This window comes from Peromyscus eremicus, chromosome 13 (genome assembly GCF_949786415.1).
Source record: "Peromyscus eremicus chromosome 13, PerEre_H2_v1, whole genome shotgun sequence".
Taxonomy (NCBI): Eukaryota; Metazoa; Chordata; class Mammalia; order Rodentia; family Cricetidae; genus Peromyscus; species Peromyscus eremicus.
In genome coordinates this window covers 29,396,527-29,424,258 of record NC_081429.1, presented here as the reverse complement: position 1 = coordinate 29,424,258, position 27,732 = coordinate 29,396,527, and the positions used below count along the sequence as shown (strand labels likewise).

Sequence of the window (27,732 nt, the reverse complement as noted above, 5' to 3'; positions counted from 1 at the left end):
ATTCTGACCTTAAAGGAGTCTAGAAGTCTGAGCTCTACCAAATACCATGTGATGTTTGGTTTTCCTGTGTTATATATTTTCATTTACCATAGTGGATGATTAGAAACCGAGTTTTAGTGGATGATTAGAAACTGAGTTTTAGAAGAACTCTGATCTTGCACCTTTATTGGCTGGCAGATGTAATAGTAACTGACAAAGAATATTTCTCCTGGGGATGCACAAAGGATACTTTTTCTTTTAAAGATTGCAACAGTGTTAATGTAAGCTCCTGTGTACAATGTGAAAGATGAGACACAGGAAAAGCCAGTGCGCTGCTGTCGTCTTGGGGCCCAGTCTTGGTTTTCACACCTAGTCTCACTGGACAGAGGGTATTTCCAAATTCGGCTCCTCGAATCTCATTCGCTTGGTTTGTGATAATGACCTTGAACTGTGCTTACGACAGGATTTCCAGGGGGAGAAAGGAGACAAGGGAGAGATGGGTGAACCTGGACGTCCTGGACCTCCGGTAGGTCATTTAAGTCATTTTCTTCCTGTGACACATAAAACAGAACCTTAGTACGTATTGTTGAGATTATTTTTATTCCCCGACAATTTTATACAGGTATACAATGTATCTTGATTATATCCACCCACGACCCCCCTCTCCCGCTCCTGCTACTCCTCTGAACACACACCCTACCACCTTTGTGCCTTATTCTTTGTCAGTAACCGAGTACAATCGTTATCCTTATTTTGATGAATGTTCAACCTTTAAATATTGATACTAACTAAAACACAGAGCCCAGGAATATTCTAGAATTGTCTTGAGGCCTTTTCTAGGTGAAATCTCTGCACTATTTTATGTCTGACTTGCCTATAGCACCTGCTTTTGAGTATCTATTTAAAACTAATTCTTTTATTGATTATTTGGAAATTTCACATAATGCACCCCAATCACGTTCACGTCCCTGTCCTCCCAGGTCCACCCCTGACCTTTATGACCTCCTTAAAAACAAAAGAAGAAGAAGAAGAAGAAATACCAAGTCCAATTTGTGTTACCCATATACTCACTGGAGCGTGGTCAAAGTCCCAGTGGCCAGCTCCTTAAAGAAAACTGAGTCCTTCCCCACCCCACCCCTGCCAGAAGCCATGCACTGTGAACAGCTACACTTCAGCATTCCTACCACAATTTTTAAGATAAAACTACTTCTTGTAATAAGATTTCTCTTTTAGATTATTTCATTTTAAATATGGCCAATAGAAGGGACAGATTTTTTTTAATCAATGAAAGTACAAAATTAGAAAGTCCATTTATAAAGCATTTCATAACTCTGATCACACAGGGGCCACCTGGAGACTCCTACGGATCAGAAAAGGGTGTGCCTGGAGAGCCTGGTCCAAGGGTAAGGTGGCAATTCAGCACCATGTTCAGCCCAGGGAAGGCAGGACTTGGGACTCTTTGGGTTACAGAATGAGATGCTCCAACTAGCAACAGTGTTCATTTGTTTGTTTTTAAGTTTGGGTAGGTGGGATTTATTTTTCCAAATATCTGAAAAGTTCAAGACTAGAACAAGCCCCAGGGACTGAGCCTGGAAGCTGGGGTTCTTCTCTGGGTACCAGGCCTATTCTGTCCAAAAAAATGACCATCTTCTGTGAAAGGGGAAAGGAGCAAGGTACAGCCCCAGACAACTTCAGGCTAATGACATCTGAGAAGAAACTACACACACACACACACACACACACACACACACACACACACACACACACACACACCTATAGAAAACTCCAAAGATTGCATTGGATTGGCCTAGCTTGCTCATGTGTCTCACACTGCAACAATGGCTGCAGCCACAGGAAAGGGTCCCTGATTGGCTAGTCATTGGGCTCCTGTGGATGAGAACACATCCGAACCAGCCAGAGTGGAGACAGACCAGCTCCCAAAGAAAGTAGGGTACAGTGTGTCTGGAAGTGGGATGCTGGGAATACAGAAGCAATGGAGGCCCACTTCCCCACTCGGCTCCATTTTGGAAGATTTAAACAGATAGATACAGCATGTAAAAACCCTAAAAAGCATGGGTTGAAAAGAAAGTAGAGTGGGGATGTTCAAGGAAAAATGATTCCAGCTTGCCTGATTTTTAATACTATCAGAAAGGATCCATACCATAACATTTCATCTTCCAGCCATGTCTGCTCAGACACCACACTATTTAAATATTTATCTAGAATTTAAGAAGTTGTATTTCAAATCAATAAGTAAACATACATAGCCTTCTTTCTAAATTTCTCATGTACCTCTCTGTCTGGTGCTCCCCTGAGTCTCCTTCTAATATCAGGATGAGAAAAGAACTCCACTCAAAACTTACCTATCTCCTTCCCTCCCTCCTTTTGACTCTAAAATCACTGATCCTACCTGGCTTCCACCTGCCCTGGTAAGAGATGCCCGCTGCCTATAAGATTAGGAGTCTTACCTTATAAAATCAGTGAGGAACCTCCCTGGGGCTTTCTTGCCTGCTGTCAAAAAGGAGATCGTGCCATGGATGTTTTCTGTTTACTAAAGTCAACCAGTTTAACTTTACTAAAACTTAAGTGGGTTTTTTTCTGTTTGTTTGTTTATTTTTAGGGAAAACCTGGAAAAGACGGTGCTCCTGGCTTTTCTGGCACTCAGGTAAAACTTGCCTGTTGATCTCATGGAAGCAGCAGTGATAGTCATAGATGAAGGTCAATTTGAGAGTCATCAGGTAATTTCAGCTTTTGCGGACTACGCATGGTCCTACAGACCCACTGTGGAAAGGTCAACTAAACACACTTAATGCTATGCCAGACACAGCAAGACCAGTACTGCGTGACTTTCTCAGATATGGTGTCCACAGCAGCTGATCTCTCAGAGTAGCCAAGTAGTTATCAGAGGCTGGGAAGGTGGTGAGTTGGAGGGAGAGAAAGTGGTTAGTTAGTGGGTACAGGAGTTACATGTATTCCCAGGCACAGTCCACAGTAAGGTAACTATAATCAACAACGATGTGTTGTCTACTTGAAAATAGTTTAGAGGATTTTTTAACACCAATGAAATGATAGACAATTGAGGGAGTAGATATGCTAGTTCCCTGACCTGATCAACACACAAAGTACACAATCTAGTAGACACAATGTGACTATATAGATCACAACCAATGTGATCTTGAAATATCACATTGTATACCAAATGTTTGTACAAGTATTACATATGGATTTTGAAAATAAATTTGAAATATTTAAAAATTGAATAAGTTCAGACTGCACATGCTTCATACAGATGCAATTGCCTCGTGTCTTCTGATCTCCTGCCCTTTGATCTTTTCTACAGGGAGCCAAGGGCAACAGGGGCCTTCCTGGGCTAATGGGTGAAACTGGCATTAAGGTAACAGCCCCTCTTCAGCCTTTTCCAACTGGTTGGGCATCGCCTACCTTCCCAGGAACAAGGAATTGCAATCACAGGTTTTATAAAAATATGTTAGCCGATGGTGAATTGAAGAGAACTTTTGAGTCTGTCTTCCAAGGGATATATATATATATATAAAAGCTGTCAGTATTACTGAGCATTTCATGTGCCCAGGCAAATGCTTCTCAGATATTCCTACTTGATCCCAAAGTCACTGTTGGGAAATGGGTGTGAGTCCCATTTCACAGACGAGAAGGTTGTCTTTTGTGGAACACCTCTCTCATGGCAGGCTTTCGCGGACCCTCTTCCCTTCTCCACCACCTTCCGACAATGGTTACTTTTCCCTTGAATGTCATCCAAGATCTCACATGTTGTGGTTCACAGATCCCTTCCAGTCTGTCTTTCTAAATTTCAATTTCCTTTAGATTTTGTTGTTGTTGTTGTTGTACTCCTTTTCATTTCAATTTATTTATTTTTGGGGAGAGGACACACGAATCAGAGCCCACTTGTGGAGGTCAGAGGACAACTTGTTGGGAGTTGCTCCTCGCTTCTACTGTGTGGGTTTGGGGAATCAAACTTGGATCGTCAGGCTTGGTGGCAAGCACCTTTACTCACTGAGCCATCTTGCCCGCCCATATTGCTTTTTCTTTCTTTTTTTTTTTTTTTTAATTATGTTTCTGTTAACAAAGTATTGTGGTTAAACGTTGTGACCTGACCTTTGTTCAGGAATCTAAGAGGATCATCAAGTGACATGTTCTCAGTCCTCAGTGACAGATGATAAGCACATGAAGTGAGGGCTATGGATGCTGACCAGATAGTCTGTCAGACCTGTGGAAAAAGACTCCTCCTCTTGGGCCCTTCCCTCTGCATCTCTCTCTACAGTGCTGGTTACCATGGTGATGTCTGTGCTTTCGTAAAGCACGATGGTTCACTCTTGTGTCCAACAGGGGGATTTCCCCCATGGAATAACACAAACTTATTTTGTTGATAATTGATAGTAGTTTGAAAAGAAATGAAAGATGTTTGTAGTCTTTTTTTTAATCACATTTCTTTGAATGCTGGAGAATAAAATAATAATAGGAGCCAGAAAAAATCTTAGCTGTTAAGCATATTTGCTAAGATGAAAGGACAGATGAACGTGTCGAGAAGGTTCTCAAGAAAGAGCTAAAACACTGTTCTGTGTGGTTGAAGTTGAGGCTAGCTGGCTCAGCACTCTCTAGTGAAGTATCAGCTCCTTAGGAGGAGGAGATCAGAAAAGGCCCACAACAGCAGGAATCCATCTGGTCATTGAGGTTGTGTAGTCTGGACCCTGGAATCTCAGCCTGGGTCATGTGTCCCTGAAAGGTCACAATCAGCTAACTGTGTAGTGTATTCCACACCACCTGCTTCTGATACGCCGCCGATGTTCACAGATAATTCACATATGCAAAGATATATGTTCAGATTCAAATGTGCCTTTTAATAATCAGTCCTGGCAGAATTTTGGATTGCCCCTCTTGAAACAAAGGAGGTTGGGTACATTGGGCATTAACTGCAACCCTGGCCTGACTGTCCTACAACTACAGTCTGTGTGAGAACATGGACGTGCAAGGGTTATGACCGCATGGTAAAGGGGGCATAGAAGGAAGGTGGAGGACAGACAGGCTCACATCCCTTCTTCCCAGCCTTGTAGACAAACTCCACCTAGACAAAGGCTGGCCAGGAAGATGATTTAAAGGCAATGCCTCTGTAATCTGGTTTGTACATTATACCTCAATGACAGGACCATGACTATTAACTTGTTGTCGAACCTTGCATTTGTTTTTAACTATGCTACTTTGTGCTTGCATATTCATTCACCTGTAACTGTCTTTCTATGCAGGGATGGAAAGGAGACATTGGCCCTCCAGGATTTCCTGGTCCAGTAAGTGTAACTAGAGATAACAATGTCTTTCAAGTACTAAGCAAGTTTTGAACCAGCATTTCTCATTAACTGTTATGATGAGTATGAGAGCATTGACATTTTTTATCAAGCCCAGGCAAAAACCAGTTGTTGTCATTATTTACCCATTTGGCAATGGGTAAATATTTTGATTTGATTGTGTTTGGTCCCTAGAATGCACTAATAAAGCCCATCTTGGACTCTGAACAGGACAAAAAAAAAAAAAACCTTCATCTTGTCACAATTTGTTCAAGGTGATCCTGCGTTCTCAAAGTGTATGAAGAAGGCTGCTGTTGAAGACAGCAGGGGGACCTAGGGACAAAAGAGCCAGGTCCTTCTTTTTGCATGGCCCACTTTTAATAGCAGGCAGCTAAAGCTCAGCCATGGGTTTAAGGCAGGTCAGCAAGAAGCAGTCCCTACAACCGAAGCTCCATTGCCCTGGGAGCTTCACTCTGCCTAGCACAGACATGAGTTTGATGACACGGGGCTCATGAGAAGAGTGAGAGGGACCGCTGGCTTTCAGATCTACTCGTTCTTCCAAAGCAGTCAGTCTCCTGGCCAATGTGCTGAGCAGGGTTTCTGTGTCTGACTTCACAGGCTGTAAAAATGACCCAGGATCCACAAAGGGTCACGGGATGCATCTTGTTAAAACTAGAATTCTCAGGCTGGAGGGAGATTAAGAGTGCTTATTGCTCTTTCAGGGGACCTGAGTTTGGTTCCTAACACCCACACTGGGCAGCACCCGTGACCCCAGCTTCAAGGGATCTGAGCCTCTAGCCACTTTGGGAATCTGCACCTACATGCACATACCCCAACCCCCGCCCTCCCCCCACACACACACACAAGCAATAAGTGAGATGCTGAAGAGATGTGTTGGCAGTTTAAAAAAATCAGTTAACTTGTCTTTGCAAAGGCTTGGCTCCCAGCACAAACATGATGGTTCATAACCATCTATAACTCCAGTTCCAGGGGATCCAATGCCCTCTTCTGGTCTCTGGGTGCTGAACGCATGAGTGGTATACATATATACACGCAGGCAAACCCTCACGTCAATAAAAAAAAAAAGTCATTTTTTAAAATGCAGTTCTCAGACCCCCAAGCTACATAACTTAACTCACTGAATGAAGGCGGGTCCCAAAAATCTGTATCTTTCTCTTTCAGATATAAGTCCCCCCCAAAAAAAATAGCTTTTGTGGAATTGCAGGAAAACGTGATGGGCTACTTTACTCTGTGAAATTATAAACTGTAGCAGACTCCAATATCCAACAGACCAATACACATAACTGTGGAACCTATGATGATCACTATTATGTCTTTGTTACTAATAACTTATGTGATTTGATATATGAAGCCTAAATAAAAGTTCTTGTTACTTTATTTTTTAAGTCAACAAATAAATAAATTTCTTAGGTGAATCACATCATCAAATGTATTTCTAGGGATAAGGATATAGCCCTGTGGCCCAGTGCTTACATGCACAAGGCCCTGAGTTTGATTACCGTCACAGAACAAAAAAATAACTTTTAAAAAATGTAATTAAATTAAATGTAGTTCTAGCTGAAAACCTAGGATATAACTGATGATAACAGAAAGGTTATTTTTGTCTTTACATTTATACACTGTATGGGCATGGCCACTATATTTCTGCTAATATAAAATCCTCTGAACTCAGGAAAACAAGGAAATACTTTTTTAGGCCAAAATGAAGAGACTGAAGTAATAGGGTTGGTGAGCAATCCTCCAGTAACTATTTCTTACTTATTTATTCTTTGCCTTCCCCTTTAAGACAGAATATTATGATGCACACCTGGAAAAGGGAGACAAAGGAATGCCAGGCCCACCTGGGCCCAAAGGTGCTCGTGGTCCACAGGGTGAGGACATACTTCTTCCCAAGCCTTTACCATCATTGTGTCTTCCTTTCAAAGTGATGAGCTGTATTTATTTATAGAACTATGATAGTTTCCAGGGGAGGGAGGAAGGGGAATTCCTACTTTACATCAGTGGATATATCTTTTTGTGTTTTCAAATTTTCATATTTTACATGAAAATTATGTTAGTGGTATACCTTAAAAGTTGAATGGTTACTACAGTGATGTCATCATAGAAGATTTAAATAATGGACAGGGAGCACCCATAACTTGACAAACAATTTTAATTGATGTATGTGTTCCCAGGTCCTAGTGGTCCCCCTGGAGTTCCTGGAAGTCCTGGTATGTTTGTGTTTCTTTGAGTACACATAAAAATGGTATTAATAAGGGAGAAAAAAAACACTGTTTTTGTAAGTTCATATTGTTAATAAAAGACAAATTTCCATGTATTGATTTAAATGTGTTTCTAGCTCTTTAACAGTTATCTTTGTGGGCAATGTTGGAAAAGTTTCAGGCGTTGAAACAAACTGATGAAGTCATTCTCAATTTTAAGTATAAGCATATAACTTTGAAGTATGAGCAGGAACCCTGATCCGCAGAGGTAGCACAAAGATAGATAATTCTGATGTCACAGCAACTAGGTTTGTTATAATCATTTTTGTCCAATAATACAAGGTCTACAGGGATGCCTACATTATAATTAAACTTTTTCTATAAAGTTGTTTTCGTTTTTTGTTGTTGTTGTTGTTGTTTATTTTTTTGTTTTGGTTTTTCAAGACAGTTTACCTGTACAGACCTGGCTGTCCTGGAACTCACTCTGTAGACCAGACTGTCCTGGAGCTCAGAGATCCTCCTGCCTCTGCCTCCTTGAGTACTGGGATTAAAGTATGCGCCACCATGTCTGGCACTTTTTCTGTAAAGCTTTACATTTGCATCTCTGAGTCATTTGAATGTTTACCCTCCAGGAGATAAAGAATAGCATTAGAGATGAGTTCACAAGAACCCATCAGTGGTGACTGTGCCATGTTCTTTTTAAAAAGAAGCAAATTTAACAGATACAGAAATTGACAATTATTGTGTGTGCCTGTATATACCTGCTACATACACACATGTGTATACACTTATGTATACATGTCAGCAGTGGGTATCTCCTGAAGCTAGAATGAGCAGCATCTAAATAAGGATTTAAGAAGACTTCCTTCTCCACCCCAAGACCCTAAGGAAAGCACTGTCTCCTTTAAGAAGACAGTGAACAGAAAATTACAAGATTCTGAAGCAGATAACGATCAGAAGAATTTTATTTTAGGCGCAATTAAAAACCCAGCTGGTTTCTTAGCTTGTTGATGGTGATATCACTCCTCTAAATAGTTCAATTGTTTATGAGGCAGAAGTTCAAGATGGCCCCTCTTCACAACACTGGTGATTTAGACTAGAGTTGGGTCTATGCCATCTAGCCTAGCATCTCTACGTAGACATGCCCGCCTTCCCCACCTTTTTATGGTGGAAATACATTTTAATTACAACTTGTTCTTTCTCATTTGGGAGTGTCAAAATTAAGCAACCTCTAGTCTCTAATTTAAAAAAATCTATAAAATAACACACATGCAAGAATTCCTCACAAGTCCTCGTACATAATGTCTACAGCACATCCCAGACTTGGCTACTTGTAATAAATCAGATGAGTCTTCTTGTTGGAATGGGCTGTTTTACACATTGTCTTAATATGACATCATCTAACAAGGCCACCAAGGAAGGAAGGATATTCACTTTTTATTTTGCATGCTTTATCAACTGTACAGCTCTTATAAATAAGACTGTATCTTTCTGTTTTCAACTGGAAAATAAACATAGTAGTCAGAAGAAAAATAAAACATTACAAATGGCTCTTTCTTCCAAGGACTGTCAAGGCCTGGCCTCAGAGGACCCCCTGGATGGCCAGGCCAGAAAGGAAGGAAAGGGGAAAGAGGACCCCCTGGAAAAGACACTATGGGCCCTCCTGGACCCCTGGGCTGCCCTGGTTCCCCAGGTCCGCCAGGCCCACCAGGACCTCCCGGACGTCCAGGTAAAGATGTAAAATGGAGTATTTAGGAGTTCATTACCCTATGGCAGATAGGTGCCACAGAACTTCCTAAGAACCACCACATCAAATCATCTAAACTCAGACACAGTCACATGTGCTGGTGTATAGTCCTAGAAAGTATAAATAAAACAATGCATCTTTATAAGGGCTGGTCAGCATGCATCTTCCCAGTTGTAGAAAAACTTCTAAAGATTCAGCTTCCACCAGAAGGATGAAGGAAATGCATGTAAAATCATATATGTATTTAAGTTTTGCTTTTCGGGAAAAACACAAATAAAAATGAACTCTGTGTGTGTGTGTGTGTGTGTGTGTGTGTGTGTGTGTGTGTATGGTGTGTTTGATGGTAGTGTTGTTGCTGTTCTTTTGTGTTGTGTCAATGTTGATAGTTGAACCCAGGGCCTCATGCATCTCTTGTGTGTTAGACAGCATTCTAACCACTGATATACCCAACCCCCCCACCAAAAAAAAAAAAACCTGATCTCTGATGGTGTCTTTTCCTAGGTGACGTTGTTTTTCACCCAGGTCCACCTGGTGACCACGGAGTGCCAGGCAATATAGGACCTCCAGGAGACCCAGGAGTTGATGGGCCCAAAGGTTTGTTCAAACCCAGCGTTGTTCTATTTAAAAAGTTCCCTTCCATCTCCGTTTCCCTGGTTTTCTTTTTTCCCTCTCTAAGCAGCAGTGATTTCAAATAGTCAGAGAATGACTTCTTTTCCAAACAAATTACCTGGAAATATTCACTTATCTGTAAGTTGGTAATTCATTTAGCAGCCAATAAATGGCTGGCTGAGCCTGAAGTGAGAGTCTATTCTACGTGCACAGGGAGAAACTGAAACAGTAGATGCTTTGTGTAGATTCTTGACTTTCCTCTCTCAAAAAGTCATAGCTTACAAGAGAGTGTGCGTGTAAATGTAAATGAAAACAGTGGTTAGTTTCACAACATTGAAAAAAAATGTTTAAATAAATGCTGGTGGGTGGGGACTACCTGTCCTTTCTGACTGCTCTGTGTGGCTGCTCTGTGTGACAGTGACAGCTGTTCACTGTCCCCTCGCAGGAGAGCCAGGCCTCCCGTGTACACAGTGCCCTTGCATCCCAGGGCCCCCTGGTCCCCCCGGATTGCCAGGATTAGATGGTGTCAAAGGAATCCCAGGTATGGACAATTTGCATGAAAATTTGTAGCTTTGTAAGGACAGAAAAGTAAACAGGCTGGGGCATTAGAAAGGGTGTTGGGTTGCCTGGATGTCATAATGAACTTAGAGAGTTCTGAAGGCACTATGTTACCATGAAGGCAGCCAAAATGTCATAAGCGTGGTATTATTTTTTCCCAGTTCCATTTGGGTAGATGAATTCTAGTGAAGACTCTCCTCACCTGGGAACTGTAAAGAGTCCTGCAGGGAACCCACAGATAAAGCAAGGGAACTACTTTGCCAAACACACAGCCCTTTTCAGTCCCAGTTTTGAGAGAGTTGAGGACATATGCAGTATTTATTTTTTCTTGTAAGGATGTGGATGCAATTAAAAAAAAAAAAAAAAACCTAGCAGCTGTGCCCACAGCTCTGGGGGCCACAGCGGTAAGAAAGATTTAAAGGAAGCCTGAAGGGGGCATTTTAGAGGCCTGCCAGTCATCCGGCTTCCCTCTATCACACCCCAGCATTTTAAGTTCTTCTTCATAAAAAAGATTTTTATTTAAAATCTCAAGTTGTTTTATTTTATATTAGGTCCATTGCTAATTCAAAAAATTGCTAAATCAGTTTGTGAAGGGGAAAGACATCATTGGCTATGTTAGCTTTCCATCCGTGGACAGACAAAAGAATCACACGTTTGGAGAGCTGATCAGATGAGGGTACTCGTTTATCATCGATGACAATAGCTAAAAGTCGAAGATGTAACTTCTATGACGAAAAGCAGCAGTTAACTAAAAAAAAAAAATTGATAGCCTGGTCAGATAATAGTCAAAATAGTTTTCAAGTGATCGATACATCTACACATATTGATATGTATGTTGTATGATTCTAAAGTGGTATACACATGAGTCTGATGAATTTATAGATGTAAAAATTTTTAATATGTACTAAAATTGAGCCAACATTGACTTTCTGATGGTAGATTTACAGTTCTCATTTTCTCCTATATAGCTTTCTTTCAATGAGCACATATATTATTTTTATTATAAGAAAAATAAAATTACAAGGTTGAGAGGACTAGGAAGCTGGGATCTAAGTGTCCTGGTTGACAACTTTTGGCTGCTTGGATGTTGTAGGATGGAAATTCTCTTTCTGTCCTCACCAGGAGACGTTGTGTTTTCTCCATACACTGCACTGCTCTGTTCAACAGATCATAATAAATTGCTTTGCAGGAGAACGAGGTGCACCTGGTATGAAAGGAAACCCAGGGTCCCCTGGAAGCGCAGGTCTCCCAGGATTTGCAGTAAGATTTCATGGTTATAAACTTGAGCGTCAGCTTGGAAAGCTGAGCCCTCTGGGAGTATGGCTGCATCACACATGGGTCAGCAGTCAAAGGAGGTGTTAGGTTTTTAACTCAGAAAATCGAAGGTGCTTTGCAGGCGCTTGTTGAGAAAATAAGCAATTCAGTGCATTTATTTATCCATATGTCATTTTTAGTGACTGCAGAGATAGAAGGGAAATCATTGCCTGGGGCTGAGTACAGAAACAGGTTTTGACACTAGATGGGTTGAGGGTAACTAGGGGAGCAATGAAGATGTTTTAATGCTTATTATGGTTAATATCATTGGATTTTACTGGTACATAATTATATATTTATACATATGTGATCAATTTTATGGTATGTAATTTATACCTCAATATAGCTGTTAAAACTACTGATCATCTGTCATTATACTATGTTATATATAATCCTGCTATTAATCCTATTCATTATTATAATGAATCAGAAAGCTATATTTGACAACTAAGAGATGCATGTTAGACTGTATCAACATTCAAACGTAGTCTGAATTATGATGATGGTATGGCATGTAGAATTTCTGCAGCTACGTCGATGAAGTAATTATTGTTTGTATCACATTGACTTGTACTGTCTAGGTGACTCCTTTTTAAGTTTGGGAAGTTCAAAAGCAAAACAAAATAAATAAAATGTTTGACATTATATTTGTGAGACAAAAAAAATCATGTTAACAGTTAAGCTTGGTGGCTTATACTTGTAATCCTAACACTGGATACTGAGACAGGATTACTGTGACTTCAGTGTCAGCCTGGTCCACAGTTTGAGACTGTCTTGAAAGCACCACACACACACACACACACACACACACACACACACACACACACACACACACACACCAAAAGCAATGTATGCTAAAAGATATCCATGTTCTAGTATTTACCACTAGAGCCCAAGATAGACTCAGAGACTAGGGAGGGCACATGGGCATTCTGTGATAGGGGCACTGGGCTGTCTACTCTACAGAGAGTGGTGTCATGGGTCTTTGTGTTGCAATAACTAATCAATGAGATATTATTTAATAGTATGTGTATACGAGGTGTTTTATATAAACATACAGCTACTTTTGTCTGTCAACATATAAATATTAAGTGTGTTTTAGGGGGAATCCATGTTTATTAAAATTAAAAGGTTCTTATTGATAATGTTTTTAAGACTGACCAAGGACAGTGCTACCAAAACAGAAAGCTGACTCACTTTTGTGTCGCCATAGGGATTCCCAGGTGACCAAGGGCATCCAGGACTGAAAGGAAGCAAAGGTGAAACACCTCTACCCTGGGGGCAAGTGGGTGACCCAGGCGATCCTGGGCTCAGAGGTCAGCCAGGGAGAAAGGGCTTCGATGGAACTCCTGGAAGACCAGGAGCAAAGGGATCTCCAGGACCTAGGGGGGAACCGGTTCGTATTTGGGAATATTTTTTTAAATATTTTTCCCACTCTGTAGTAAAATGCTCAGAAATTAGGAGATAACATGATCACCAAAAATATGTAGTTCTTCACTCTAGCCATAGAACAAGGCATCCTCAAAATAGCACTAATAACCCAAGCAAATATATAGTATTTTGACAAAATAAATAAGCTCCTTTCAAAGGCTTAGCCCAATTGAAACTTTACACTGGTAACGACTCTGGTTCACACCCTGAATCTCATTATGTGGATCAAATTCACCTGTAGAAAAGCACCAAAAATGGGACTAAGATATGGCTCAGTTGGAAGAGCCCTTCCTAGCACAGAGGAAGCTCCGGATTCGATCTTCCACAGGGGATAAATGGGGCATGATGGCACATGGCTGTAATCCAAGCAGGGAGGAAATCATAGCAGAAGTTCAAGGTCATTCTTAGCTACATAGGAAGTCCTAGGCCAACATGAGCTATGTGAGATCCAGTCTCAAAAAAAATAAGAAGGAGAGGGGCAGGGATGAAAAGGAGAAAGGGAAAAGGAAAGAAGAGAAAATTACTAGCAAAGGAAATTTTTAGTGAGCATTTCTGGGGTCATTCTTATCCTAAATGCATAAAAGATAAAATATTTAAAGATCTGTTCGTCAAAAGAAGAGCTAAAATGTTTAAAACACTTCAGTTCATGCAAATGTTATTCTTTTAACGGGATAGAATTTCACACACATTCAACTGAAAATGTCATAGAGTGACACACCACGGGTCTCCCTCGATGTACCTGTGAGAAGTTTGCCCAAATTAATCTGCAAAATGCCAGCTTTTCTGCTTTTCCAAAGGGTTAATCAGATTTATCTAATAAAAATCATCTCATGTGGGACAGTTTGACAAAACTTGGTAAGCAAGTTTGAAGATTTACACACACACACACACACACACACACACACATCACTCATTTACAGATTACTTAGCAAGGTGAATCTGACTCCCTCGAATGTATATGGTAGGCAGTTTTTCGTGGCGCATCTACAGGACCAGGGATTCCAGGACAGTCTTGCTTGTCCCCCTATTTGGGCTAATACTAATCTGTGGTAAGGAGATACTGAACTGAGACACTACCAAACACGTTCCTGTTGTCACAGGCCCTGAGTGGAAGGAAAGGAGACCAGGGACCTCCAGGGGCTCCTGGATCCCCAGGGCCCCCAGGACCTGCAGGACCAACTGGACCACCGGGCTATGGACCTCAAGGAGAAACAGGTCCAAAGGGAACGCAAGGAGCTCCTGGAGCCCCGGGACCACCTGGAGAAGCCGGTTGGTTAGTTTTTTTTCCAGTCTTGCTTCTCTGTGAAGTGGGGGATGGTTCCCACAGTCAACAAAGCTCCTTCAGAACTAATGAATATATATGTAAATTTGTTCCTGCCAAATATGTCTCCTCAGAGACTGAGAAAGGACAAGTAAAGACATGACAGAGAAAATCTAATTTCCCTGTCTCAGGCAGCTCATCTGAAACTTCTGTAATCATCAGCATCTATGACTGATATCAATACACAGAATGAATGCTTTTCAAGGGTTGAGTAGAACTCATCACAAGACACTCAGGAGAGGCAAAAAAGCAAAAAACAAACAAAAAAACTAACTAAATTAAATTAAGATAAAATGAATTAATTGATCTGAAGAAGTCTTGGATCTGTGACTCCAAGTTACAAACAAAACTTCAAAATAGCTAAGATACATGAAAAATCATTGATAATAATTTTAAAGCCCATATGATTTTGGGCACCTACAGGTACCGAAAGTAATTCTCTGTCCAGGACAAACAGGTTCTTATAGTGGAGTGCTCTCAACAAGTAATGCCTGTGTGGTCATTTAGCGTCATTTATTGTCACTTTAAACAGAGATTGCTAGGAAACCCATGCTGTCCAGATCATCATAGCATATTCTCTATAGCAAGATTTGGGTACCACTCCAGAGTGTTCGTTTATGTCATCAAATGAATACATACTTTCATCCACATGTATATAAAGCTTACTTTATTATATTTATTTATTTATTTTACTTTGGAGGCTGCTGTTCTAATCCAGGGACTTAGCACACTGTATGGAAGTCCAAACCTAGCCCATCAGTGGATTTTATGTGGTCCAAAAGTTAAGAACCATTCCTACATTTTTTTTAACAACTGAAGAAAATTCTAACAACATTCTGTTACACATAAAAATTTATAAATTCCAAATCACAGTGTCCATACATGAGGTTATTGGAATTTAACCACACTTCTGTGTTCTCTATGGCTGCTGCACAAGGACAGAGTTAATGTGATTGTAACAGATCAGGACTACAAAACACAAATTATTTACTGTCTGGACCTTTGTATAGTTTATTGACTCCTGTTTAATCCTTCATCCAACCCTCTTCTATTCTTTCTAAATATGAATCTAAATGAAGGAGCTCATGATCATAAAATACATTGTCAAAATTTCCCGTTGTGTACTGGAATTATATTTTTTATTAATATACGACTGTGAGAACACTGATCACAAACATGGTTTAACATTGGTCCCTATGTTCAGAACATTGCCTTGAATCTTTATCCGCCAGGTCATCATTATTTCCACAGTGACAGATAAGGAACTTCTCAAAGAGGTTAAGAAATGTGTCCAAGCTCATGGGGCTTGCAAATAGCAGTGCCAAGCTTCAAACCCGAGCCGAACATGCCCAGTCACATTTGCTGTTTTGTTCAATATACCACACTAGCTTTCCATGAATACCAACCATCCGATAAGCTGGTACCCCGTCACTATTCTCCAACCTCATTCGTAGTATTTATTTCTGAAACAAGCCTGCTGGGGTATCAATTAAAGCAAGTGTTAGACAGATGTCTGTAAATATTTACAGATCAATTAGTAATGTTTCTACAGACTGGTTACCACGAAACTACTTTTGAAACCCATAAAAAGAGGGATTGGTTTGATTTTCCTTGGGATGTGTTTATAACCCCCTCATCATATTTCTCACTGTTGTAAAAATATACTTTAATACGCAACCCAATGTCATAATCATGTTTTTTTCCCCAAAGGTCCTAAAGGAGAACCTAGTATGTCAACACCAGTTCCAGGTCCCCCAGGACCTCCAGGGCCTCCTGGTCAGGCTGGCCGCCGAGGTCTGCCTGGTGAGTACTCCTCCTGCCAAATATAGTCCACGACTTCAGACGGTACTCTCATTTTCCTGAGAAAATACTACTCCCATTATAAGGGGAAAAAAAAATAAATTCGTCGGGTCTGAAAGAGAGTACCAGTGGGAACCATTCTGAAAAGCAGGTTGGCAGGAGGCTTTCTCCGGTCCTTTGAGCTTACTCACTTGCTCCCCTGGTACTCCTGGTGTCACAGTTCCAAAAGGGAACTGATACAGTTGCTTACAGAGGTTATAGAGCAGAATGGTCCCCATGACTTCTGGTGGGAGAGCAAGCAACTTCTCCCCTACGGATCAAGGTGTTTCCCAAAGCAACTTCATTTGAAACTTGTTGTTCTCTGCTAAAGTGATTTGAAATTCAATTTTGTTCTTCAGAGGAAAACGTACAATTCAAGACATTTAGCAGCTTCTTAAGGAATGAAGTTTTACTTTTAAAATTCTAGCAGCTCCTGACCTCTAGTCCACTGGATAAGACTATGGAGAAAGGCGGCTGAGCTTATGTTAAAAACTATTTCACAATTTCCCGGAAGCGCTGGGAGGATGCGTAGAACACAGACATTTCTTTTGGAAAACAAATGGAGAAAAGTCACTGACTGTGCATGTACGTGTTTTTAAGGTTTGCCTGGACCTGTGGGAAGATGTGATCCTGGTCTTCCCGGACCTGATGGTGAACCAGGAATCCCAGGAATTGGATTTCCTGGGCCTCCAGGACCTAAGGGTAAATTAAAAACTGTAAAATAGAAGGTTCAATGTGGATATTTTGAAGCTATAACCATGAGTAGTGAATAAAATAGGAAATACCTATAATGTGCTGCCAAAATGATGCTTTCCGAGACTCTTCAGAAGTCTTAAGATGATATCGGGTGAAAAGACAGAATTCACATTGATTCATACAATACTATCTCAATCATACTTTTTCTTTTTACATTTTGACTTATTTATTTTGTGTGCGATAGGGGTAGGGAGTACATGTAGAAGTTAGGGGACAATTTCCAGACTCCATTCTCTCTTTCTACCATGCGAGTCCCGGGGGTCAAACTAAGGTCATCAGGATCAGCAGCAGGAAACTTTTATATGCTGAGCCATCACACGGGCCCACCAATCATACTTTTTAAAAAGCACACAAACAAACAAAAAACCTTGGAAGGTAACTCACTAAAATGGTAATAGCAATTGTTTCTGGCCATAAGAATTTTTTTATTTAATTCTGCACTTCTTAGATTTATATATTTCTTGACTTCACACATTTTTAAGTAAGAAATTAACTATTAAATCACTAATTGGGATGGGGCTATAGTACAGCAGTAGAGTCTGTGTTTAGCATGGACGAGGCTCTAGATTCGTTCCATAGCATCAAGCAAAACAAAAAACCCTAGGCTTCCCTACGAGCATGAAAATAATTAGAGTAGTTATTTTGCTTTAGGAAAATATGCTGGGGGCTGGAAAGATGGCTGAGCAGGTAAAAACATATATTGCTCTTACAGAGGACTAGAGTTTGATACCCAGAACCTGTGCCAGGCGTCTCACACCTCCTTGTAACTCTAGCTCCAGGGGGAACCTGGTGTCTCCGGTCTCTGTGTGCATTGGCACGTGTATTCACATGCCCACATACATATACATAATCTTAAGATGATAAATCTTTTCGACGAGAAAAAAGAAAGATGCTGTTTTCATCAAAATAGAAACACTCTGAAAACTCCAGATATTATTGAATAATAACTTGAGTGGCTCCTCAGATAAGCACATCAAACAAAATCCTGGCCAGGATTTGTATAAAACAAACTCAGGCTCTGGACTATTACTTAGAACTGTAGGCTTTACAATACTGTCATGTTTGGTTCACACTTGCCTAAATTGTTTGGTGGCACACGCCTTTAATCCCAGCACTTGGGAGGCAGAGGCAGGCAGATCTCAGTGAGTTTGAGGTCATCCTGGCCTACAAAGTGAGTTCCAGGACAGCCAGAACTGTTACACAGAGAAACCCTGTCTTGAAAAACAAACAAAAATAATAACAAAAAATACAAACAAAAAATACAATCGTTTTGATATTTTACCTCTTGTTAATAAGTCATTGTTGACTACTGTACATCAGTTCTACCCAAGTAAGGGAATATTTAGTAAATGAAATTACAATCCCAAAAGCAAGTTTGACTCTAATTTCATGGATTTTTTTCCTTCATAAAGTAATGGAGTCTGGCCCATATTTTGCCTAGTCCTTCCTGGACCCTCTATTAATAACTTTCATGCTAATTTAGCAACTCTGGATTCACTCTCTGGACAAACACAGCAAGTTATGGAAAGCAGAACTAGCCTAAGAGCTAGAGGACAGGGAGTTGTATTACAGATGGCTCTATTGGGCCTGGGCTCCATAACGCTGCATTTTGATAAGTTGAGGTTTAAGTCTTTTTTTTTTAATTGCAACAATTTTCAGAGCCAATGCAATTGGACTTGGAACTCAGTCTTTTGTTTGTTTTTGCTTCTAAATTGCTAATTTATCAGTTGTTTTATTATCATCCAAGCTTTCATACAAACATCTCTCTACCTGGATGCCTCATAAATGTATTTGATGAAGGAAATATTACTCATAAACTTTCTATGAGACTAGTCTCTAATGTTTATTGCTTTTGTTTTGTGTTTTCTATAGGAGATCAAGGTTTCCCAGGAACAAAAGGATCACCTGGTCATCCTGGGGAAAGAGGAAAACCAGGCCGTCCTGGAGAGCCAGGCCACCCAGGAGCCAAGGTCTGCTATGACTAAAACACAGACTGAGTTCAGGGAGGGGCAATTATAATCAGCAGTTGCTATGCCCTTATCAGACAAGACACTTGGGACTTAGGAATTGTCAGTATATTTATAGATAACGGTATGGATTTTTCAGAATAATTGTAGATATTAATGTTTAAGTTCCAGTGGAAACTTGCATTTCTATTCCTTTACTAATGACTTCATAAACATTCAGAGTACATAGGGACACTCACACTCTCTTCGATGAAATGTGTACTGCATATTCTGAAGCAGGATTTTGTGGCAGGTCATTGTCTAGAGTTGAAAGGGAAATATTTGTTGAACTGTAGTGTCTATGCAAACTAATTTGGAGCATCTCTAGCAAGTAGACCTGAGAAGCACTCCGTTGGGAGCACTAACCTAATGTCTCTGCTACAGGGAGAACCAGGAGTAGGCACACCCGGGGAACCAGGAAAACCTGGCTTTCCAGGAGAAAGAGGCGATTCCGGGGAAAATGGAGACATTGGACTCCCTGGATTTCCAGGCCTCCCTGGAACTCCAGGAAAAGATGGCCTTGATGGGCCTCCAGGTACCATGCCAAGTGTGATTACCTTTCTCCTCAGTGAGCTCCACTGCAGGTGTTCCAAGGGGCGCTAAGCATTTCCATCTCAGTGAATAAATCAGTTTTTAAAAAGGCCTAGTTCTTTTTCCATTCAGTGTGACTGTTCTATGTTCATCCCCTCCTTACTTCTTCCCTTTTTCACGAGTGTCCTCCATACAAGCATACTGACGGTATTAAATATAGGTCTGGTTTGGGAAGGTGACATTACAGAAAGATGTGGGGACAGCAGCACTGGGACCTTGGACTTCAGCACCTGATCAAACTCCTGGACTCTCTATTGCAGGAGACCCAGGACAGCCTGGACCACCTGGAGCAAAAGGGCCCCCAGGGAGGTGTACCCAGGGACCCAGGGGTGCCCAAGGACTTCCAGGCTTAAATGGATTGAAAGGGCAACCAGGTAAGAGGAAGGCCTCCCATTCAGAAACTAGGTGGGCAGATGATGTGGCCTCTGGCTCTGTTCTTTGCTGTTTAATATGGAAACTGTCCAGCAACAAGTCCTGACTGCTGTTCAGCAAAACATGTTCTTTTGGAAATCTGAGCCTGGGTTTTATGGATGTTCCCAATAGCAGTGTGTACTGGTAATACTAAGAGACTCAAACTTAACATAGTGACTTGATTTGTCCCTTTTATGTAAGGAAATATGAACTCTATCAACAGATTAGATGATAAAGATAAATTGGCAAGTAGATGAATCATTACTACATATTCATATAAATAAACTTTCAGTCAATATTTTACTTTTAAAACTTCTATAAGGAAATAGTAACTTTATGATGATTAAAATAAAGAAAACGTACACAAAGCTACCTGCTTAGTTATAAACCCAAACATGTATTTGATTACTTCATAAGCAACATGAAACCAAGATTTATGAAAATAAACCCAAGTGAGTAAGATTGCATGACCAAAGTAGGTGTTATGAAATACACTCTACCTACTTGGACCCTTTCAACCAGATCTGGTAATGGCTCCTAGGGAAAGTTCTCTAGAACTCCGTTAATGTCTGTAGACTAGCGTTCTGCTTATCCGTCACAGATAAATTCTTGGCCAACACCTTACTTATTACAGTGGCACTACTGTTTGCAGAAGCATATGGGAGTTCTCTTCTTGGGAGCTGCTATGTAGGTCTAAGGTGAGAGACTGGGAAACGGCATAAAGCACAGTCCCAGAATGCACCTCAGCATTCAGAAATCGACATAAGTGTTCTGCCTTCATCACTGCGTGAGCCCTGAAATGTATACTGTTAGAGCAATGGGAAGCTGGGAAATTTTAGGGGGAGACAATAAACAAACACACAGATAAGTGTGCTGTCTACCCAACATCATGTAGCTAAACAATCAACACTAAAATACTTTTGGAGGAAGTAGGGAAAGCATTTGTTAAGTTATTTATCTATCTATTCATCTGGAGGTAACTCATTCATCTCTTCATCTATTCATCTGTAGGTAGAAGAGGTGATTCGGGGCCAAAGGGAGACCCTGGCATCCCAGGCTTGGACAGATCAGGAGTCCCTGGAGAACCTGGGTTACCAGGAATGCCAGGTCATCCAGGTGAGATGGGACCACCTGGCCAAAAAGGATATCCAGGAACTCCAGGATTCCCAGGGCCACCAGGTATCCTTTGTGACATTGTCTTCTAAGTCTCCTTCCATGTTTTCCCCCTCAGGTGACTCTGCCTACTGTATGCTTTTTCTCCTTAATTATTTTAAGAGGGAAGGATCAAGGGGCAGGAGAGCAGGAGAATAGAACCATTACATTTTATAATTAAAATGTAATGGATATGTCTATTTTGGAGTAATTTTGCATATTGTAAGATACCAACTAGTATTTTGTTGAGGTTTTTGCATTTATATTTACAAGGAACACTGGCCAGTTTTCTTGTGATGGCTCTATCCTGTTTCAGTCAATGCTGGCCCTGTAAAGAACAGGCTGGAAATGAGTTTTCCTGTAGTATTTCCTTGAAGAAATTATAAAGAATTACTACTCCTTGACCACTTGATAGAGTTCATTGGTGAAGTCATCTGGGTCTAGACTCTTTTTTTGTGGAAAGTCTTTATATTATCAGTTTGGGGTCTGGAGAGATGGCTTAGCAGTTAAGACCACTTGATATTTGCCCCAGTGATCCACAGCAGGTAGCTATGACCCCCTATGACTCCAGCTCCAGGGGATCTGCCATCCTCTTCTAGCCTCTTCAGGCACCCACCCATACACATAATGATCAGTTCGATGTAAATTTATAATGGTTAGAAACAGTTCTAGCTGATTTTCTACTAATTTGTGAGTCCGTTTTGGTTCTGTGCTACTCTAGAAATTTGCCCATTGTATCTAAGTCATCTACAGTGTGGTTACAGAACTGTCCATAATATTATATCTCCTAATTCTTTGTAATTTGTGGTTATTTTATCATTCCTTCATTTGTAAAGAACATTCGGTTTTTTCAGGACATAAGGACTCCACTGGTCTCCCTTCCAGGGAGGAGACCAGGATAATGGCTTAACAGACACATTATACTTTGGTTCCTAATACTGGGCTTCTCTTATGTGCCAGCTCTATTCTTTTTTTTAATTTTTTTAAATATATTTTAATCTTTTTTAATTAAAAAAATTTTTTTATTCATTTTACATACCAATCAAAGATCTTCCTCTTCCCTGCTCCCACCCCTCCAGCCTCCCCCTCCCAACTACCCCCTATTCCCTCCTACAAGAAGGTAAGGCCAGGCCGAGCTCCAGGAGTCTAGTCAAAGAGAGAGAAGAGGGATTCTATGAGCAAGGGGCATCAAGATCATGATGGGGAAACCTACAGAGACAACCAAACCAAACTAGTGGGAACTCATGAAATTTAGACCAACAGCTGTGGAGCCTCCAACGGGACTGGACTAGGCCCTCTGCATAAGTGAGACAATTGTGAAACTTGATCTGTTTAAGGGGCCCCCTGGCAATAGGATCAGGATCCATTCCTGGTGCATGAGCAGGCTTTTTGGAGTCAGCTCTGTTCTTGGCACTAGACTCACATCTCCCATAACAGGAGCGAGCCATAAAAACCACACTTAAAAACCAACTTTTAGGAGGAATAAGGACAAAGTATAATGGCATACATAAATGAAAATGTCAGAACAAAACCTTATCACTTAGAATACTACTTTTTTAAAAAAAAAATTAAGAAAAACCTAAGTTGATTCAGTACTGTGAAAGAGTCAAATGAAAGTTGTACTGGGAAGGAGGTAAGATGGCCAATGCACCAGAAGTTCAGGGCATCTGTTGTCAACCGTGGTGTGATTGGCTGCCACGAAACACAGGCCAGTGAAATTTTAAAAGACATTGACCCATCTCTTACACCAAGTTTGTTATTTTCCAACTTACAAAAACCATTCACTCCCAACTTCTCTGTATACATTATTTTATTTTCTAGAATATTTTGTTTTTCATATTCTATACATCATGGAGTGCTTTGTGTTAATCTGTCCCCACAGGCGAGAAAGGAGAGCTTGGGATGATGGGCTATCCTGGAATTGCTGGCCCTCCAGGGCCTCCTGGGAAACCAGGTTCACAGGGGCAGAGAGGTGAGTGATGATGTCTTTCTCAGTGGCATGCAGTATGGATAGTGTTCACTTACTTAGTCACAAAATAAATGACATTTGTTATTTAAGAAAAACTATTTGTGAGTGGAGAGCATATTTGATTTTTTTTCTGTGTTTTGTATTCCCTCCTCCCATTTGAATGGGTGTCATTTTCACCCTGCAAGCTTACACCATCACTGTTGAGTGGCTGTGTGTTCAGAAACACGATCAAGCTCTCAGCGCTGTTCACACTTTTGTTCTGTTTTATTATGCACTCTGCTAAACTTTGGTTTCTGGTACACTAGTCGTGAGTTGAAGACCTGATGTCATTACTCCTGCCTGTCAGGTAGCCCTGGAATCCCAGGAATAAAAGGCGAAAGAGGACGCCCGGGAGCCAAAGGTGAACGAGGAGAGAAGGGGATTCCTGGGCCTTCCCAACTTCCATACTTAAAAGGGGACAAAGGAGAAGCTGGGCTCAAAGGTAAAGAAATTTTTGAGTTTAGAGTCGGCTGATTCTTGGACTAAGAAACTACCTGTCAACTTTAGTTGACAAATGAGGACTGTGCTGATTCACCTGTCCAGTCACACAGCCATTTGGAAGCCAAGCATGAACAATACTATGTTACTCACTGAACGCATTCTTTTTATTACTAAATTCATTTACATTCTGGCCTTCTGTATTTAAATAGACACTAGTTGATTCTTTTAATCATAAGCCTCAAAGCCCAGTTTTTTGAGATGTATATGAAAATATGACATCTGTCTCTCTGACGTCTACCCAGCAATGTTCAGTGCATCACTATTCATGATACCAAAGTTATAGAGCCAACCTAGGGGTCCTTCAACAGAGGGATGGACGCTGTGGTGTGTGCACATAGTGCAATTATTTTCAGAAGAAAGAGGAAGAACAAGGTTAGGACATTCACAGGAAAATGGATGTGACCCACGATAACTACATTAAGTTAGTTAATTCAGTCTCAGACAAATACCGTATGTTTTCTCTCATGTGTGGATCCTAGATTTTAAACTTATAAACATTTTCATATAGTGCATATGAAATGGAACATATATGCAAACTGTCGAAGGAAACAAAGAAGATTAATGGGAGCAGAGGGTAAAAAAGGAGAGTGTGGCGGGGTCTGGAGGGGAATCTGCTCAAAGTAACTTATATTCCTGCATGAAAATGGCCTTATATAAATCATTACAAAAAAATAAGTCATTAATATTATTTTTTTTAAAAAATTCTCTGAGCCAGCCAGGTGGCCAGATTTAATGGCACAAGCTTGTAATCCCAGCATTCAGGAGGCTGAGGCAGGAGGATTGTGAGTTTGAAGGTAACCTGGGCTACAGAGTAAGATCTTCTCTCAAAAAATAAACAAAAACAAAAATAAAAAACAGCTACAGAACAGTTTTTCTGGTTGAAATGGAAACCTCTGCTCCAAACTCTACTTTATTTTGTTAACTATCAGGATAGATTTTTCTGAACGCATCGAAAAACATCTTCTCATCTTCAAAAATCCTCAGAAAATAACAGTAAGAAAAAATATGTTATCTTGAACTTTAGTCTTTTAGCATATGGTTCCTTGTTAGGTGTGGCTATTGGGCTAAAAGTCAAAGCCATTCAAATTATTTCAAGTTACCTGGCTTTGCAGCTGTTTTTTTTTTTTTATCATAAGATTATATAATCAGTATCAAGCCAAATTGTAAGCAGGCTCAGATATAGTCTTCTTGATCAGATTGCATCTCAAGCAACTGTAGACAAACAGAGAATTTCTGGGTAAAACATTTCCTTTGCAGCTAAATTCTCACAGAACAGAAAACATTAAAAAAAAAATGTACCATGGCTTGCAGAACCACATTATAGTAGAGAAAATTTTGATGTGCTTTGAAAAATCGGATGGTCACCAATAATATTGGTATGCTTGGCACATAAATATTTATAAACTGAAAGAATATCTGCTTTGAAAATTCTGCATGGAGCCAGAATTTTTGTGGTAGTGCATGCCTTTAATCCAAATACTCATGAGATAAAGACTGCTCCATTTGGGAGTTCAAGGCCAGCCTGGTCTACACATGAAGTTCCAGGTCAGCCAAGGCTGCTTAGGTGAGACCTTGTCTCAAAACACAAATTCTGCATAGCCCATGCTAGAAAGACTGATCTCTTCAGGCACGCCAAAGAGCTTTCTGGAATTGACATACGACAAACTCTGAAGAAAGACCAAATCCAAGCAACTGGCCAACAGAGAAAATGAGTGATCTTTGGGAAAGATTAATTTATAAGATGTATTATTTTTGATAGGGGAAAGCTAGGAGGTGGGAGTTATCATTTACTTAAGCAACGTGGTGAAGGTGTAGGTTGTCACAGCATTTTCAATGCAAAGCTGAGGATCACAGATTCAAGAATAGCAAAAGGGAACGTATTATCTAAGCCTCTCTAATATTTGCATGATCCATTTTTTAAGTATGTTTTTGAGACAGAACCTCATTATATAGTCCATAGTGGCCTTGAATTCATTACGTAGCCAGGTTGGTCTCAAACTCAAGATTCTCCTGACTTAAATCTCTTGAGTACTGGGGTGCCAGGACACACCTCCTTTTTTAAAATGTGGATTTCAAACACAGAGACATTCATTCCAAATGTGGAAGTAACATGGAGGGTACAAATCAGTAGTGGCTGCCATTACTTTGAGGAGTCTAAATAGATATATATATACAAAAAGAACACGAACAATGTAAGGCATAAAGGAGAAATATTATACATTTAACCAAAGCGTATGTATCATCATGTTTAGGTACTGCTGTATGACTGATAAATATCTACTCATTCTCACGATAAGTCAAGGAGGTGGGTCTGGTGGAGAAAGATCTCATGTCATTGAGAAATCAGGTGGTCATTGCTAATCTCATTTCACACATAGGACTTGAGAAGTCAAGTCCCTTACCCAGTGTGCTTACCTAGTGTCACTGTGAGAAGAAGCAGCTGGTTCCTATGGTCACACCTGTCCTTCTTGTGATGTGCTCTCAGCTCTCTGAACCTCAAATACTGGAGAGATAAGAGAAGCAGAAAACTCAGCGAACGCAGTAGTCAGAGGAGCCTCCATGAATAAGGCTTTGTAAGTGGGACTCAGACGAGCAAGTCACCGTTGGCTCCAAGGCTTTCTGAGGCTCCCACTCCCAGCAGAAGACCTCCTGGCAGTTGGTGGTCACTGAAGGAGGGAGAGTATTCTAGTTTGCTCTGACCAAAGGCAACTTGGGGAGGAAGGGGCTTTTTTTTTGCTTACTCTTCCAGGTCATAATCCAACATTAAGGGAAGTCAGGGCAGGAACTCAAGAAGAAACTGAAGCAGAAACCATGGAGGAATGATGGTTACTGGCTCCTCTCTTTCTTGCTCAGTTATTTTCCTCATATAATCCAGGCCAGCATGTCTAAGGATGGTGTTACTCTCTGTAGTCTGGGCCCTCCCACCTCAACCACAATCTCTGACAGACGTGGCCACCGACCAACCTGATCAAGGCAATTCTTTAATTGAGGTCCCCCCCCTTCCCAGGTGACTCTAGGTTGCATCAAATTGACAATACCAAGACAGAGGGCCAGCTGGGTTTGTTTTGTTTTGTTTTGTTTTTCAGTGGTGTGGCCCATGACAGCTTGCCCATGTTCCCGGGAATGGAACCATACACCCATACACATATGGGCAGCACTAATTGGACCCAAGGGATTATTTTAAAAGGAGGAAGAAGAGGGGGAGGAAAAAGAAGAGGAAGTTGAGAGAGGGATATGGAGGGAGGGGTGTATCCAGGAGGAGTTGAAGTGAGGAAGAAAGGGTGGATAATATCTAAATACATTGTATTCATATGTGAAATTAAGGAATGAGTGTTAGAAAGAAGTCAGTCTCCTTATACTGTATACAAAGTCTTGTCTCCAGTCACATACCATGTATGTGTTCCTTTTTAATGTCTCTGTGTTAGGCATTTTATTATGTTCTGAATACATGTCACAATGAAACTAACAGTTGAGTAGGGGAGGAAACATTAATGAAACCTAAACAATGTTTCCATCCAAGTAGTACATGTTAGGTTTTGTGGGCCATATGAGGTCTCTATTGTATACTTTTCTTTGGCTTGGTTTGTTTTTATAACCCTTTAACGATTTACATTGTTACACTGTTACAGTTATACAAACCGTCCTTTGTCCTCCAGCCATATAAAATCAAGCCAGGGCCTGCCAGATGACTCTATGTAAACCTGAAGACCTCAGTTCAATCTCCAGAACTCACACAAAGGCCCAACTCCTTTCTTTGCCTAGGCTATTGTCTAGCCTGGAAATCCTGTCTCATTCCACGCTTTCTTCATCCAATACTCTGTGTGTCTTCAAGGCTGAGCTACAAAATAGTCTCTCTTCCAGAAATTCTCCCTTGTCGCCTCTTGTGCTCAACTGTGTCACAGAACTTCTCTCGCTGGGTGGCGCTTGTTTGTTGCTTGTCTGTCTCCTCAATTAAGCGCTGAAAACTTGGGA

At 40.7% G+C, this 27,732-nt stretch overlaps 1 protein-coding gene and 1 long non-coding RNA gene across 2 annotated transcripts in view; one reads left to right on the top strand and one right to left on the bottom strand.

Annotated features, from left to right (window-relative positions):
* The window catches only part of Col4a3 (collagen type IV alpha 3 chain), a 131,264-nt gene that overhangs the window by 74,761 nt on the left and 28,771 nt on the right, over positions 1-27,732 (top strand). Inside the window, exons 14-34 of the mRNA XM_059278362.1 lie at positions 443-505; positions 1,323-1,382; positions 2,600-2,644; positions 3,320-3,373; positions 5,256-5,297; positions 7,102-7,186; positions 7,490-7,525; positions 9,081-9,245; positions 9,765-9,857; positions 10,318-10,413; positions 11,620-11,690; positions 12,958-13,140; positions 14,276-14,444; positions 16,207-16,299; positions 16,936-17,037; positions 18,964-19,061; positions 19,482-19,632; positions 19,949-20,062; positions 21,111-21,278; positions 23,134-23,223; positions 23,567-23,701. Coding sequence (XP_059134345.1) covers positions 443-505; positions 1,323-1,382; positions 2,600-2,644; positions 3,320-3,373; positions 5,256-5,297; positions 7,102-7,186; positions 7,490-7,525; positions 9,081-9,245; positions 9,765-9,857; positions 10,318-10,413; positions 11,620-11,690; positions 12,958-13,140; positions 14,276-14,444; positions 16,207-16,299; positions 16,936-17,037; positions 18,964-19,061; positions 19,482-19,632; positions 19,949-20,062; positions 21,111-21,278; positions 23,134-23,223; positions 23,567-23,701 — 2,113 coding nt within the window. The remainder of the gene's footprint in view (positions 1-442; positions 506-1,322; positions 1,383-2,599; positions 2,645-3,319; positions 3,374-5,255; positions 5,298-7,101; positions 7,187-7,489; positions 7,526-9,080; positions 9,246-9,764; positions 9,858-10,317; positions 10,414-11,619; positions 11,691-12,957; positions 13,141-14,275; positions 14,445-16,206; positions 16,300-16,935; positions 17,038-18,963; positions 19,062-19,481; positions 19,633-19,948; positions 20,063-21,110; positions 21,279-23,133; positions 23,224-23,566; positions 23,702-27,732) is intronic.
* Positions 127-27,707, bottom strand: LOC131923371 (uncharacterized). The gene is made up of 3 exons (XR_009382589.1): positions 27,494-27,707; positions 26,176-26,263; positions 127-530 (listed from the first exon to the last, which is right to left on the bottom strand). It is a non-coding gene; the product is annotated as an uncharacterized LOC131923371 (long non-coding RNA).